General features: G+C 43.6%; 1 protein-coding gene across 1 annotated transcript; it reads right to left on the reverse strand.

Annotated features, from left to right (window-relative positions):
- Nucleotides 1-5,670: 5,670 nt before the first annotated feature.
- Nucleotides 5,671-10,105, reverse strand: LOC125447658 (melanoma-derived growth regulatory protein-like). The gene is made up of 4 exons (XM_048522269.2): nucleotides 9,862-10,105; nucleotides 7,638-7,771; nucleotides 6,915-7,025; nucleotides 5,671-5,832 (listed from the first exon to the last, which is right to left on the reverse strand). The coding sequence occupies exons 1-4, from the start codon at nucleotides 9,995-9,997 to the stop codon at nucleotides 5,812-5,814; spliced, it is 402 nt and encodes a 133-aa protein (XP_048378226.1). The 5' UTR covers nucleotides 9,998-10,105; the 3' UTR covers nucleotides 5,671-5,811.
- Between the last annotated feature and the right edge of the window lie 6,526 nt (nucleotides 10,106-16,631).

A 16,631-nucleotide genomic window follows, 5' to 3' on the forward strand; every position in this document is an offset into this window, starting at 1 on the left:
GGGCGGTTGTGGCGGGGGCGGGGTGTGAGGGATGTGTTGCGGGAAATGCGGGAGACGCGGTCAAGGGCGTTCTCGATCACTGTGGGGGGAAAGTTGCGGTCCTTGAAGAACTTGGACATCTGGGATGTGCGGGAGTGGAATGTCTTATCGTGGGAGCAGATGCGGCGGAGGCGGAGGAATTGGGAATAGGGGATGGAATTTTTGCAGGAGGGTGGGTAGGAGGCGGTGTATTCTAGGTAGCTGTGGGAGTCGGTGGGCTTGAAATGGACATGAGTTACAAGCTGGTTGCCTGAGATGGAGACTGAGAGATCCATGAAGGTGAGGGATGTGCTGGAGATGGCCCAGGTGAACTGAAGGTTGGGGTGGAAGGTGTTGGTGAAGTGGATGAACTGTTCGAGCTCCTCTGGGGAGCAAGATTATTAAATGTGAGATGGTTTTGCAGTAGTTTGCCCTTGGAATTCCATACCCTCAAGAGCTTGGGCTGCTTATTCTAACTATTTTGGGGTAATGGGATTTGGTTGGTTGGGTTTGCAACCCTCAGAGTCCGGAAGGGCCAGCAATGATTTTCCTACAGCCTGTGTAGTTACTGTGGTTCAGAGTAGTTCTGATTTCCCTTGCATCTCAATAGCTGGAGTCACCGTACAGAGAACGGGAACCAGTGAGCAGTTCAAGCTGCATCTGATTTTGCACAGAGGAAGTATAATTCATTGGCCCGATACACTACACTAAATCAGGCACTTGGTCTCAGGTCACTGCCTGACTTGATGCACTTTCTGCTATTTATTTTCATTTTCAGCAACTGTTGGATTTTGCTCTTGTTGTAATATGGCTGGCTATCTGATTGTAAGTAGAAATTTTAGAAAAAAACCTTTAACAATAGCTTTTAAGATGCTGGCACTGATGGCAAAAGGCAAATAAACACAGACACTGAAAAGTTTTTAATATAAATAGTTTCTGCTGCAAACACTCAGCAGGATTTGTGAGCGTAGAATCCAAATTTGTGACCCAGATATTTTGTGCATTGGCAATCATGATCAGATTACTGCTTCGCTCCGTGCTTTTTTTCCTGAGCTGTGCATTTCTAGCCACGAATTCCAATCCTCGTTCTTTCAGAAATATACAGATTATACCTGAAATCTAACAGCTCCTTCGTATTACAGGATAGTTGGGGGAAGTTAAACCAAGACCCCTTCACAGCAGTCAGTGTGCCATGTTATGCAATTTAAATATCCACCAACACACCTAAACAGCTACTGTGAAAGGGCAAATAAGTCATAGAGGTGTATATCATGGAAATAAACCCTTCAGGCCAACTTTTCCATGTCCACCAGATGTCCTAAATTAATTTAGTCCCATTTGGCCCATATCCCTCTGAATCCTTCCTATTCATATACCTATCAAAATGCTTTTTAAATGTTGTAATTGCATCTGCCTCCATTGCTCCCTCTGGCAGCTTCTTCTGTACACGCACCACCTTCTGCATGAAAAAGTTGTCCCTTAAGGTCCCTTTTAAGTCTTAACCCCTTCACTTAAACCTGCACCTTCTAGTTTTGGATTCCCTACCCTGGGGAAAAGACCTTGGCTATTCAGCCCATTCATGCCCCTCATGATTTTATAAACTTTTATACAGTCACTCCTCAAGCTCTGACCTCTCCCAGGGAAAATAGTCCTAGCCTATTCAGCCTCTCCATACAGCTCAAACCCTCCAGCCCTGGCAACTTACCCATAAACCTCGAAGGTAAATGTGGTTTTTCAGGTGGCATCTGTTTAAAGAGTTAGGATGCTGTGTAAATGGAGTGCTTAGGGTTGGTTTGGGAGGGTAGAGCTGGTGGGATTGGGGGAAGTAGGACCATTGAGTCTGAAGTGCTGTCAGGTCCATTGAGATGAGGAGAGAGTGTCATCAGGGAGTGGAGGTACGATGTATCTGGCAACGGTGGAGGAATGGGTGTGATGGCTCTGGTGGTTCGTTAGAGGGGTTGGGTTTGTACCGGGTTTTGGGATATCTAGTTGTGGAAATTAGTTTCAAGATGTCAAGGGAGGTGTATCTGGGGTGGGTTGGGAGACATCTGCATGATAGTTACCTAGACATCAGGCCACGTTTTTAAATAGTCTCCATTTACCTGGCTAACTGAAGTGGGAGCCTTGAGTTCTCTGCCTTTAGTAAGTACTTTTAGAGGGTTGTCTCTACTGCAGTCTTCAGCTTGCCTGGCAATTCCGGCAGAATCTGCTGTGTCTGGGATTTTGCAGTGTTTCATGGAGTCTGCACTACTCTGACAAATACCTAGGTCAGTGTTATGAGTTGGTGATTATCCATCAGAATTCCAGCCCTTGTCTGATGTGGAAGTATGTGCGAGCTACCTGATGAGATGCAGATTGTGAAGTCTTTTGGCAGAACAACCTGTTGTCATAATTAGAAAAGATTCTGATAGCTGCAGGTGCTTGTAGAACTGTGTTGTTGTGCTTTGATGTCAAGGGCGTGTGTTCCCAGTGTTTTGCCACTTACCATATTTGCACTTGTTTTATTATTTTTAGTCAGTTCAAGTTGTTTGGCAAAGGGATGCTGAGTGCATTGGGATTCTGCAGCTGTTGTTTAAAAATGCATTCTTTAAAAATGTATTCTTTAATGGGATTTTTTAAATTCACTCGTGGGATGTGGGCCTCACTAGCTGGCCTGCATTTATTGCATGTCCCTAGCTGCCCTTGAACTGAATGGCTTGCTAGGTCATTTCAGAGGGCAGATGAGAGTCGCATTATTGTGGGTCTGGAGTCATACATAGGGTAGACCAGATGAGGATGGCAGGTGCCTTCCCTGAAGGACATTAGTAAGCCAGAGGGTTTTTCTGACAATCAGCAATGATTTCACGGTCATCGGTAGATTTTCAATTCCAGGTTTTTTTAATTGAATTCAGATTCCACCATTGGGTCATTCTAGTCCAGGTCCCCAGAATGTTAGCTGAATTTTCTGGATTAATAGCCTAGCAATAATACTACTAGGCTATCGCCTCCTCTTAAATAACATGGACATTGTTCGCAGGGTCAGAATTTATTTCCCAGCCCTAGTTGTTCTTGAAGTGTGTGATCTGTTAAGCTGTTTCAAAGGGCAGTTAGGAGACATCTGTATTGTTGTGACTCTGGATTCACATTTAGGTCAGACCAGATAAGGATAGCAGATTTCCTCCAGTAATGGGGATCAGGGAACTGCTTATAGCAATCTATCAGTTCCAGTGACAATGATCATTGAATTTAAATTTCATCAGCTACAGTAGCAGGATTTGAACCCTGGTCCCCAGATCCTCTGGATGTTACCACAACACTATTGTCTCACCTTTAGTGATGTGTTTTAGACATGACCTTAGTCATTCGCACAAGTTTCGATCCTAACGGTACTATGTGAAATAAAAACAGTGTAAGGGAAGGATTCTCTAAGCTGTGATGTTCTGAACTGAGGCAGTGGTTAATCAGTTGGATTTGAAGAGCTCAGTGCACTATTTGATAATTTGTGGATCCTGGTCAACATTTCTTCCTTGATTAAGATTGCTAAAGATCAAATTAATTTGTTGGTTTATTTCATTTTCTCCTGCTGTGTAAAAGTGGCTGTTATTTTCTTCTACATGAATAATTCACTTGATGAAATGCACTTTGAGAAGTTCATGAAAAATGTAATAAGGACCCACAGATATGAAAGTATTTTAATTGGGACCCTGGAATCTGTGGATGTCAAAATGTCCACATGAGTCAGTGTTTCAGCAGAAAAAATGAGAACATTTTCTTTTAAAAAATATAACATGCATCTAATAGGGATATTGGCCTCTACCATTAGATTCTTGGTTGGGGGGGCGCGGGCGGGAGCCAAAGGCTCTCGCTCTAGTTCAGCCCTTTTAATGTCAAGCAAATACTTGAGGTAGGTCCTTGGGGAACCAGTCTAGAGAAGAGTCCCATCAGACTCCCTGTTAGCTCTGTATCTCTCTCCATTAATGTCCCCAAACCCACTGAATTTTTCTAGCATTTTGTACTCATTTGGATAGCTTGGTTCCTGACGTTTAGAAGCAAGTTGCCCAGTTGACTGGGAGATATTAGATTGTGTCTTTGCATGAGAGTTTACTGGGGTGCGGTGTTGGCATGAAATCAGAGCTAAGAGAATAATGGGCAACAGTCACCAATTTTCATACAGTGTACATGTTTCTAACTGAATATATAATAGATGTCAGTTAATTTCTTAAGCTGTTTTGGAATTAATGATGGAAAATACTGATGGGATTTGCTGGCTAATTTTAAGACTTTAATATAGAGATTAGGATAACTTGTGATCTGACAGGTTGACTGGACAGGTCTTTACACTGAAAGGAAAGTTAGGGAGCTTTCTGCAGCAGGAGGTCTCTCCCACAACTCTGGTTGTGCTGTATATTTGGAGGTGGGCCAGCAACGCCCAGGTACCACGAGAGAATTTTTTAAAAAACGTACTACTTTTGTTTTATTCGCCGCCTCCTATCTTGTTTTGATTTATGCACTAGGCTTAGATCAGTGTTACAGGCAGCCAGTGGCGGTATTGTCGATGGGGTTTGAACAACAGGCTCCTTTTACTGTCAGCACAAGAGAGGAGCCAGTCGCAGGAATGGTTCACAAGGATCAATGTGTCTGCCAGGAGAGGAGATGAGCGATGACTACTGCCCAGTGACCTAATTAATCTGGCATTCAGTGGTGATGCACTGCAATAAATGACTGCAGGGTATAGATCTAGCTAGTTAGAGTTTGGCTACTTAAAGATGAATCCATACAGAAAGCTAATGTATTTTACTTCTGTCTCTCAAAAGTTGGACCAAAATCTCAATTTTCTGCCAGCAGCTCTCAAGTGCCATCATGTGTCCAAGTATAGGAATTACAGCTAATAATTATACACCATCTTTGTGGAGAGCAGAAACTAGTATATTTCTTTACAGCAAAACTCTGCAACAGAATATATTTGGGCTCAAGAGACACAACTGCTGTGATTTTTATTGAAGTGCAGAGTCTGAGAGGGAAAAACAATGCGAAGGGATTGATTTCCCTGTTTACTTTAACCTGGGGTCACTGGGCAGCAATCAAGGAGGCATCCTTAGGTTCTTTTCACCCTGTCTACTGGCTGAGGTCAGTCTGCTGTTTGAAGCAAGAATGGACCATTCTGAAGAGAGGCACTTCAGGTTAATGTGAGGGATTCTTAATGTGAATCAACTGTTAATAGAACATAACAGGAAAGACACGACTAAAAACGTGGAACAGTAGCTCTGGGGAATTCTCACTGGGACAGTTGAGTGATAACCCTCTCTTCCGTGGAAGTCCTGCTATAATGAAGGGATGATAACTGGTTGTAGGGAATTCCTACTTGGTCTAAGAGTAAATGTGGCTGAGACTGTACTTTTCATTTCTCTTCCAGGAAGTTTGGGGTGACAGGCTACTAGAAGCAGTAGTTAGTAAGGTGGTTTGACATACTGAGATCACTGGATAAGGTTGTTCTGAAGAAGGCTCACTGGATCCAATGCATGTACTTTGCTTTCTCTCCACAGATGCTGCCAGACCTCCTGAGTTTATCCAGCAATTTCTGTTTCTGATTTCCAGCATTTGCTGTTTGGTTTTTGTATAATATGACTGGCGGACAGTCAGTGGAATCTTAAACTAGAGACATGAGCAGCCCAGTGGTTATAATTCCATTTATTACAGTCTCTGGTGAGACAGCTTACAGTGTGTTTTAGTCCTAACTTAATAATGGCACTCCATTGGCACTAACTGGCTGGTTTTCTGGTGGGAGCACGATTCCTTTCTGATCCTCTTCTTTCACTAACAGTAGAAATCCCAGTCCTACAAATACAGGTGAGTGTTGTCAAACAGGTTGTAATAAACTCATCTTTGTGACTGAATTTCTTCCCATTCCCTCATTGAAGACAGTGACTCCTACTGGAAAGCACTTTCCACATGCATCAGTATTCCTCTCCTGCTCACCCTTGAGATCATCCTTTATATTTGAACCCAACTGCGGTGTAGTATCAAATTGTTCAAATGTAGGCTTTACTACAATCTAGGCCAATATGCACATGCTTGTAATCAGTGGCAATTTTTCTTTGGCGGGGGGGGTGATCAGAACCTGGAGCCCTGGCAGATTTCCCTTGATCTCTAATGTAGAGGTCACTGAACAGAGATCAGAAGCTGGAAGACTGATTTCCCCTTTGTTTCTAAATGAGGTGGCATTGGGCAGTGATCAGGAGCTGCTGTGCCAGCTGATTTTCCTCTTTGTCCAGAATTTAGAGGTGAGGATTTGTTCCCCCCCCCCGCCCCCAACTTTAAGCCAGGACCAGGAGTAGGAATTGCAGCAGATTTCTCTTTTATCGCTAAAGTAGGTGTCACTAGAGAGAGAGCAGGAACAGGAATCCTGTCTGATTTCCCTGTTTACTTTAACCTAGGGTCACTGGGCAGCAATCAAGGAGGCATCCCTAGGTTCTTTTCACCCTGTCTACTGGCTGAGGTCAGTCTGCTGTTTGAACAAAGATCAGCATAGATATGAGAGACATCTGGAATTCTGCTCTCTTATAGCCCAGTACCACCATGTGGTATTAGTGAAGCAAGAATGGACCATTCTGAGGAGAGGCACTTCAGGTTAAACACTAACTTAACAGTTCTGCCTGCTGATAATGAACGTCGTGCAGCATTTTCTGTTCTTGTTTCAGATTGGCAGCATCAGCAGTTTTCTGCTTAATTCTGATATGCTGTCGTGAGGATGAGCTGCGAAAGGGAACATCTTTTTATTGCATCTTGCAATCTTCTGAGTTGCTCCACTGTGACACTAATTGCCCCATGATTCCAACTATTGTCCCACCATGCCATTAACTATCATTCTATGCCAACCGACACAAATAGCTAATGAAGAAGAAGTAAAATGCTCTTACAACTGTCGGCATTTCCACAAGTTCAGTCACTAGTTGTTGGAGCTCTTTCACAATCGACTTTGGGAAAAATCCAAGAGTTGTTGATTGCTCTCCAAAATAATCACCTTGAACCTAAACAGAGACACAGATTAGTCTCAAAAATACACATCAGTCATAGACGTTGAGTCTTGCACAGTGGTCACACAGATGTTAGTCTCAGATATTAGTCAGTCTCACAGTAAGAGTGGTCTGTCTGAGACAGAGTGGGTCAATCTCATAGATACTGATTAGCCTCAGGCAGGCAGTCGGTCAGTGTTATGTAGATAATAAGAACCAGAAGAACTGCAGATGCTGTAAATCAGGAATAAAAGCTGAAATTGCTGCAGAAGCTCAGCATGTCTGGCAGCATCTGTGAAAAAAATCGGGGGTTAACGTTTCGGGTTGAGTGACCAGTTCTGAGGAACGATCACTGGACCTGAAACGTTAACCCTGGTTTTTCTTCACAGATGCTACCAGACATGCTGAGCCTTTCCAGCAACTTTCTGGTATTGTAGACGGTTACTTGTCAGTCTCAGACAGACATTGCTTAGTTTCACATAGACATCAGACAGTAACCACAGCCCAACACTAGCAACAATAACCAAAGTATCGGAGTCTGCCCCAGAGCCAAAAGTGAGAGGCAGAAATCAGTCTCAGCACCGAATGTCTAAACAAATTTGGTAGAGATACTTGTGCCAGACTCACAGTCCCTTGCCAAAAGTTGCGTCCCTTTCCTTTGAGTTTTCCATAAATGTAAACGATCTGTCCCTGACGGATATTGATGAATCTGCAGTCAGGACCTGTGTAATCTGCCAGTGATCGAGCCATTGAAATCGGATCTATGAGGAAAGTAATATTTTAACAGAGTGTATATTGTCTGGCCCAGGCACATTTGGTTCAGAATCAAGCCCAGAAATATTCAAGGCATTATTTATCAACATTTTAAGGGGAAAATGTCAGAGAAGGTCCCTGCTCCTGTTTGCTATTCAATGCTGGGAGTGGATAAGATAGCTCTTGGCTGTGATATTTATTTAAGGGACTAAATCTACCAACAATCTAGGCCAACATGTCAGGAATGGTGGGGTCAGGCACCAAACTACATCTCCAGCGGCAAGACAAGAGCCAATGATGCACTGACGTGTCCCACAAAGCCCCACAGTGAAAGCTGTGTGCTTCCTATGGGAACACACGAAAAGTAAAGTACCAACCATGAGGAGTTCGGATAGAGTAGATAGGACAAAGAAATTTTTCCCACTTTGTCAGGAGGATCAACAATGAGATGGAGTTATACTGTATGGAAATAGACCCTATGGTCCGATGAGTCCACACCAGCCATAATCTCAAGCTAAACTAGTCCTATCTACCCGCGCTTGTCCCATATCCCTCCAACCATTTCTTATTCATTTACTTATCCAACTCTCTCTTAAATGTTGTAACTGTAGCCACATCCACGACTTCCTCTGGAAGTTCATTTCACATATGAACCATTCTCTTGGTTAAAAAAAAACCTACCCCTCATATCTTTTTAAAATCTTTCTCTTAAGACCCCTGTCTTGAAATCTCCCATACTCGGAAAAGGCAACCTACCGTTAACCCTACCTATACCCCTAATGATTTTATAAACCTCTAGAAGATCAGCTCTCAAACTCCTCCACTCCTTTCTTACCCATTTCCAGCATCGAATAGCAATCAGGAGCAGGGACCTTCTCTGATGTTTTGCCCTCAAATAGTTGATAAATAATGCCTTGAATATTTCTGGGCTTGATTCTGAATATCCAAAAGACATTTGGATAAGTAAATGAATAAAAGATGTAGGAAAAGTCCCATCTTATCCAGCCTTTCTTTATAACTCAAACCATCCATACCTGGTAACATCCTGATAAATCTGTTCTGCATCCTCTCCAGCTTAATAATAGATCTAATTGGTAAAAGGAGCAAAAACTACACAGAAAAGCTTATTAATGGAGTGAGTAGTTAAGGGTCTAAAATGCACTGCCTGATTGGTGGAAGCAACTTCATGTTAGCATTCAAAAGGAAATTCACTGTTAATTGAAAAGGAAGAATGTACAAGATTATGGGGAGAATAGCTCTTGGTGAAATGTTCATTTGAAGACCTGGTATAGAAAAGATGGGCAAAATGGTCTCCTTTGTGCTCTAACAATTCTGTGAGAAAGCAAAAGGTCTATCGAAGTGAAATCAATTTCTGATATTTTTTAAAATCAATAATGCTGGAGAAACTCAGCAGATTTGGCAGTATCTGTGCTGAGTGAAGCAAAGTTAACATTTAGAGTCCAACATGACTTATTCAGAACTGAAAGGGGCTGAAAAATGGTGGGTTTTATGCAGTTGACAGAGGGGTAGAAGGAGCGAGTGGAACAGATGGTGAGGGTGTTTTGTAAAGTTCAGTCCATTCCGCCTGCCACTGGGAAAATGTCTCAGCTTTTTGCCTTGTCGAAAAGATGAAGGGTTTTTAAGGATCGAATAAGGGGACAGATTTCTTCTATTGGAGGTGGGTTTGTAAGTAAAAGGCAGACATTTAAGAGAATTGGCATAAACAAAGGAGGAGAGTAGAAAAACCTGTTTTGCATGGGAAGTTTATGATAACTGGGAGGGCACTACTTAAAAGTGCTGGAAGCAAAGTAGCTTCCAATGGGGAATTGAATAAATACTTGAAAGGGACATTTCGCAGGATTTTAGAGAGAGGTAAAAGCAACCAGCGGGTCTAATTAGATAGCCTTTTCAGGGAGACATTACTGACATGATGGACCAAATGGCCTCCTGTAACATATGTTGAAAACAGATTTCCACTTGTTGCGTTTCTTATTTAAAACTTGTCAGTTAAACCAAGAAATGCATCTATTTCCCAAAGTAGCATTAAACCCATTCTTGCAGTGAACTGTTTCTCAGCTACATGTTGAGGATTACTCACGGCTGCATTCCTCATCTGCACACAGCTTCCTTTCAGCCAGTTTATGCATCACGTTGCCCCTGGCAGAGAAGACACCACCAGGGCAGAAGACAACCACACAAAGGACCATTACTGTCAGAGACATCTCTTGTTGCATTTTGTTGAGTCCAGCACAAAAGTTTTAAACCCTCAGAGTCCTGGAGAGCAGAGGCAGCTTTGCTTGAAATACTGCCTCTGTGGCCTCCTGGGAGCCCCCGCTTAATGTTTGCTCAGTTTAACGAACTGGTTTTGCAAGCCAAGAAAAATAGTGTGGAATGTCCTTCCCGACAGGATCTGGCTGGAAGCAAAATGAAATCACAACTGCTTTTCTGAATAAACTCAAAGCACAGTAGTGTTGATACCTTCTACACGCAGAATAAAAATATTTCTCTAATCCTGATGTTTGAGTTGGAATTGAAAAGCTAATTGGAATGTTGAGCGGTTTCTTTTAAAATCTTTTCACCTTTTTTAAGATTACCAGATAAACAACACTGATAATACCTGGGCACCTGATAGTCCCTTAGACAGACAAAGAGGCAATTTTCAAATTTGCTTACTCTGGAAGTGGGGTAAAGCCTGTGACTATTATGTATTCTCAGGGTGCTTCAGTAGAGTTTAGATAAGACTTTCTATATATCCCTATCAAACACTCTCAATACAGATATTGTGAATAGTAGACAAAATAAAGCTCCCTCTCACCAGGGTTGTGCAAACCCCTCACCTGACGAGCACATCTTGATTTTGTTTTTCACTCAAAGGTTTGTGTATTGAAGGTATTTTTAAAATATATATTGTCCTTTGGAAATCTGAATTTTAAATCGGAGGTAAAATAGATGAATGGTTGCCATTCTGTAAATTTTTTTTAAGGAGGTCAGAAAGCCATTTGCAACAGTGAACTAAAGACATAACTTCCAATAAAGCATGTGATTTTAGATAAGTGCTTAGCTGTATGCCTGTGGAGTTATTTAATGCAGTCTTTACAAAGTTAAACTTATATGACATGCAGAGAAAACAGACCAGGGACCTGTTCTTTTTTGTTCAGATCAGAAGAGCAGGTGAGAGTATGAAGTCTGTAAGCTGTAAGTTTATTAGTTTTCAAGCTATTAGAACTGAAGAGAGGTTCAGGCCATCAGAATTGGAAAGAAGTCTGTAAGGCTTCAAAATTATAAAGTCAGTTAAGTAAGAAATTATACATTTAAGACAGAAGTGATTCTTCATGAGGATCAAGTGTCAGTAAAAGTGTATTGTTTGAAAAACAGTTCAAACTTTGTTTAACCGTTTATGTTAAGATCTTTCTAAACCATCAGATGTAGCTTTTTTTCTTTTACATAACGAACTTGTACTCTTTTGTTAAAGATCATTGGTAGCCTCAGATATGTTCAGTGATTAACCACATGGTAATAAACTGCAAACACTAAGATCGGGCTTGTTCGGTATTACAATCAGCTGGAAATATATTTGGCACAACTGTAATGATAAACTTGAACATAAAAAGTTGAGGTGTCAAGAAAACAATTTGATCACTAAAAGTTTCCAAATAAGTTGATAAATTTTCAAAAGAAAGGTGGTAGTTAATTTAAAAAAGGTCATCAAAATACCATAGCAAAGTTCACAAAACCCTATCTGTCTTTTTACTTCACATGATAATCTAGAAAGAGAGGCAAACTAAGCCCTAACTCCTGGTCAGCAGGGTGAGGAGTCAAGCTAAAATCTTGTGTTTAACTGACACATTTGCGTTCAGCTTTGGCTGCGCACGGTTTTGAGATGGCCTTAGTAGAAATCATGAAAAAAATAAAAGCCTAGACTTTCCATTTCTCCCAGTCTGGTGCCTGCTCACTTTTTCCTCACCGTCTCTTTTACATACACACTCCCCCTCACAGGTTTCTCCTTTACTCTCTCACTCCCGCCTTAAACTGTCCTTGTCTCACATGTCCTTTAGGGCATCCACTTGACTGCAATCCTTTAGGAGGCTGGTGCTTTCATGAAGAGCAAGAACCTTGACTTCCAACCCAGGGACACCGAGCCTCTCATATACAGACTCTTCCCTGCACCCACATGCTTAATGGGGAGGTTCATTTCCAGGTGTCAGTCTGAATGAAGCATTCACCTTCATACTGTTTGCTGCACCTCTAATCAATTCAGTGAAGCGAATGGCAGGCTAGATTCTGATCATGGGCCATATGTTGGACAGGACAGCTCTACACTGTCCCCATCAAATTCTCCCAAGGTAGGATACAGCAGAGATAATGGGAACTGCAGATGCTGGAGAATCCAAGATAATAAAATGTGAGGCTGGATGAACGCGGCAGGCCCAGCAGCATCTGAGGAGCACAAAAGCTGACGTTTCGGGCCTAGACCCTTCATCAGAGAGGGGGATGGGGTGAGGGTTCTGGAATAAATGGAGAGGGGGGAGGTGGACCGAAGATGGAGAGAAAAAAAGATAGGTGGAGAGGAGAGTATAGGTGGGGAGGTAGGGAGGGGATAGGTCAGTCCAGGGAAGATGGACAGGTCAAGGAGGTGGGATGAGGTTAGTAGGTAGGAGATGGAGGTGCGGCTTGGGGTGGGAGGAAGGGATGGGTGAGAGGAAGAACAGGTTAGGGAAACAGAGACAGGTTGGACTGGTTTTGGGATGCAGTGGGGGGAGGGGACGAACTGGGCTGGTTTTGGGATGCGGTGGGGGAAGGGGAGATTTTGAAACTTGTGAAGTTCACATTGATACCATTAGGCTGCAGGGTTCCCAAGCGGAACATGAGTTGCTGTTCCTGCAACCTTCGGGTGGCATCATTGTGGCACTGCAGGAGGTCCATGATGGCCAGAGGACCGCTTTGCAGAACACCTCCGCTCGGTTCGCAACAAACAACTGCACCTCCCAGTCGCAAACCATTTCCACTCCCCCCTCCCATTCTTTAGATGACATGTCCATCACGGGCCTCCTGCAGTGCCACAATGATTCCACCCGAAGGTTGCAGGAATGGCAACTCATATTCCACTTGGGAACCCTGCAGCCCAATGGTATCAATGTGGACTTCACCAGCTTTAAAATCTCCCCTTCCCCCACCGCATCCCAAAACCAGCCCAGTTCGTCCCCTCCCCCCACTGCACCACACAACCAGCCCAGCTCTTCCTCTCCACCCACTGCATCCCAAAACCAGTCCAACCTGTCCCTGCCTCCCTAACCTGTTCTTCCTCTCACCCATCCCTTCCTCCCACCCCAAGCCGCACCTCCATCTCCTACCTACTGACCTCATCCCACCTCCTTGACCTGTCCGTCCTCCCTGGACTGACCTATCCCCTCCCTACCTCCCCACCTATACTCTCCTCTCCACCTATCTTCTTTTCTCTCCATCTTCGGTCCGCCTCCCCCTCTCTCCCTATTTATTCCAGAACCCTCACCCCATCCCCCTCTCTGATGAAGGGTCTAGGCCCGAAACGTCAGCTTTTGTGCTCCTGAGATGCTGCTGGGCCTGCTGTGTTCATGCAGCCTCACATTTTATTATCTAGGATACAGCAGAGGTAAGTCTCAGAATGAAGTTCCCTCTAGTGTGTGCATCAAACATTCCCAGCTCAGGTGAGGCATGATATTAGAAACCCGGTCCAGTTCCCAGACAAGCTCTTGCATAGCTGATTGAAATATCAATTGCTTGCTTTAGTCAAGATTACTGAACAGCTGGAGATCGTCCACAGACTGCTAACCAGACAAGGCAATTTATGCAGGAAAACCCCATGTTTAAGTTTCTCCCCTGCCACTGTTTCATTGAAATCCCACTTCAATTAGCAGCAACGCACACCATTGACTTTTCAGGAGTATAAACATCAAGAGTGGTGTGGAAGGAGGCACTAAATAGTGTTGTGTTACTTCAGTCAGCAGAGACAAACACCAACAGTGTGTAAACCATTGCAATGCAGATGAAAAAACAAACTGGTCTGTGGATAATACCTCACAGAGTAACATTCTGACCCCAAGGGGTTCACTCACTTCCTAACTAATCCAACTGGCTGGAAACTTACTGCCTGGTCAATACAGGACTGAAGGTGTTGTGTCTGAATGCATGCAGTTTACAAAATAAGGTAAATGAGCTTGTGGTTCAGATTGAAATTGGCAGGCACAATGTGGTGGGCATCATGGAGACGTGGCTGCAAGAGGATCCGGACTGGGAGCTACATATCCGAGGATATGCATCCTAGCGAAAAGACAGGCGGGTGGGCAGAGGGAGTGGGGTTTCCTTGTTAGTAAGAAATGAAATTAAATCAATAGCAAGAAATGAAGTGGGGTCAGATGATGGAGAATCTGTGTGGGTATAGTTGAGGAATCGCAAAGGTAAAAAACAATTTTGGGAGTTGTCAGGATTCGGGGCCCAAGATACAACAGGATCTAGAAAAGGCGTGTAAGAAAGGCAAGGGTATAGTGATCCTCGTGGGGAGTTTCAATATGCAAGTGGACGAGGAAAATCAGGTTGGTAGTGGATTGCAAGAAAAGGAATTTGTGGCATGTCTACAAAATGGCCTTTTCGAGCAGCCTGTCGTGGAACCCACTGGAGAACAGGCAATTCTGAATTCAGTAGTTGGCTGGAAGAACACAGCAAGCCAAGTAGCATCTGGAGTCAAAGGAAAAGTCAGTACTGAAGAAGGGTAATACTCAAAATGTTGACTCCTCCCTTCCTCCAGATGCTGCCTGGTATCAGAGATAATGGGAACTGCAGATGCTGGAGAATCCAAGATAACAAAGTGTGAAGCTGGATGAACACAGCAGGACAAGCAGCATCTCAGGAGCACAAAAGCTGACGTTTCGGGCCTAGACCCTTCATCAGAGAGGGGGATGGGGAGAGGGTTCTGGAATAAATAGGGAGAGAGGGGGAGGTGGACCGAAGATGGAGAGAAAAGGTAAGAGAGTTGCAGTGGGAGAGAGATTCCCTGAGGTTGGTCCGGAGGGAGGAGGGTAACTTGTTCAGGTTAGGCATCCCTGGAAGGCGTGCTGTGTTCTTCAAGCCTCCAGTTGTCTTCCTTGGATTCCACTATCTGTGGTGTTGTCTCTAATTCTGGATTTAAGCGTTGTGCAATGAGGCAGACTTGGTCAGGGGGGGCTCAACATAAAGGAGGCAATGACCATAACAGGATAAGTTAGAAAACGAGAAGGTGGAATCAGATGTAATGACATTACAGTTGAATAAAAGCAACTACAGAGGCATGAGGGAGGAGCTGACCAGAATTGACTGGGAGAGGAGCCTGACAGGAAGGACAATGAAACAGCAATGGCAGGGGTTTCTGGGAGAAATTCAGGAGACACAGCAAAAATTCATCCCTAGGAAAAGGAAGCATACTAAAGGTAAGATGAGGCAACCATGGCTGACAAGGGATGTCAGGGACAGCCTAAAAGCAAAAGAGAAAGCATATGATGTGGTGAAGGGCAGCAGGAAGAACAACAAAAAATAAGGAGGGAGAAGATTAAATATGAGAGTAAGCCAGTCAGTAATATAAAAGAGTGCAAGGGTTTCTTTAGATACATAGAAGTGCAAAAGAGAGTCAAATGTGGACATTGGGCTGCTGGAGAAGTGGTCATGGGAAACAGAAAAATAGCAGAGAAACTGAACAAGTACTTTAGGTCCATCTTCACGGTGGAAGACATGAGTAATATCCCAAAAATTCGAGGCAGACATAGTGGCCGTCGCCAAGGAGAAAGTGCTAGAAAAACTTAGGTCTGAAGGTGGATATATCACCTGGGCCAGATGGACAACACCCCAGACATATGAAGGAGAAATAATGGAGGAACTGGTGGTGATCTTTCAGGAAACACTGGAGTCAAGGAGGATCCCAGAGGACTGGAAAAATCACTAATGTAATCCCCTTATTTAGAAAGAGACTAAGGCAAAAGGTGGGAAATTACAGGCCAATTGTCCTGACTTCGATCATTGCTTAAGATTTTGGAGTTCATGAGATTTCCGAATACTTGGAAGTCCTCAGGAAAATAGGGCCAAGTCAGCATGGTTTCATGGAGGGGAGATCTTGCCTTGACAAATCTGTTGGAATTCTTTGAGGAGTTAATAACCAGGTTAGACCAATGAGAACCAACAGATGTTACCAACGTGGACTTCAAGAAGGCCTTTGACAAAGTGCCACACAGGAAGGCCTATGGTGTTAGAGGCAAGGTACTAGCATGGATACAAGATTGGCAGAAAACAGAGTGGGGATTAAAGGGTCCTTCTGTAGTCAGACCACATTTGGAGCAATTTTGGGCTTGGAGCAGGTTCAGGGGAGGGTCACAAGAACGATCCCAGAAATGAAAGGCTTAACATATGTGGAATGTTTGAGGATTCTGGGCCTATATTCGGTGGAATTTAGAAGAATGAGGGGGACATCTAATTGAATCTTGACAGAATACTGAATGGCCTGGGCAGAGTGGACATTGGGAAGATATTCCCACTTGCAGGAGAGACTACCACTAGAGGGTGCAGCCTTTGAGTAAAGGGAAGACCGTTTAGAATGGAGATAAGGACCAACCTCCCCAGCCTTAAAGTGGTGAATCTATGGAATTCATTTCTACAGAAGGCTGTGGGGTCATTGAGTATATTTAAGGCAGAGATAGTCCTTAATTGTCAAGAGGATCAAGGGTTGCGGGTATAAAGCAGGAGAATGGGGTTGAGAAACTTATCCTCTATGATCGAATGGCAGAACAGACTTTATGTGCGGAATGGTCTAATTGCTGCTCCTATATCTTGTGGTCTTATTAAACTAAAAACTCCATTTGAACTAGGGCT

This window comes from Stegostoma tigrinum, chromosome 39 (genome assembly GCF_030684315.1).
Source record: "Stegostoma tigrinum isolate sSteTig4 chromosome 39, sSteTig4.hap1, whole genome shotgun sequence".
Lineage (NCBI taxonomy): Eukaryota > Metazoa > Chordata > Chondrichthyes > Orectolobiformes > Stegostomatidae > Stegostoma > Stegostoma tigrinum.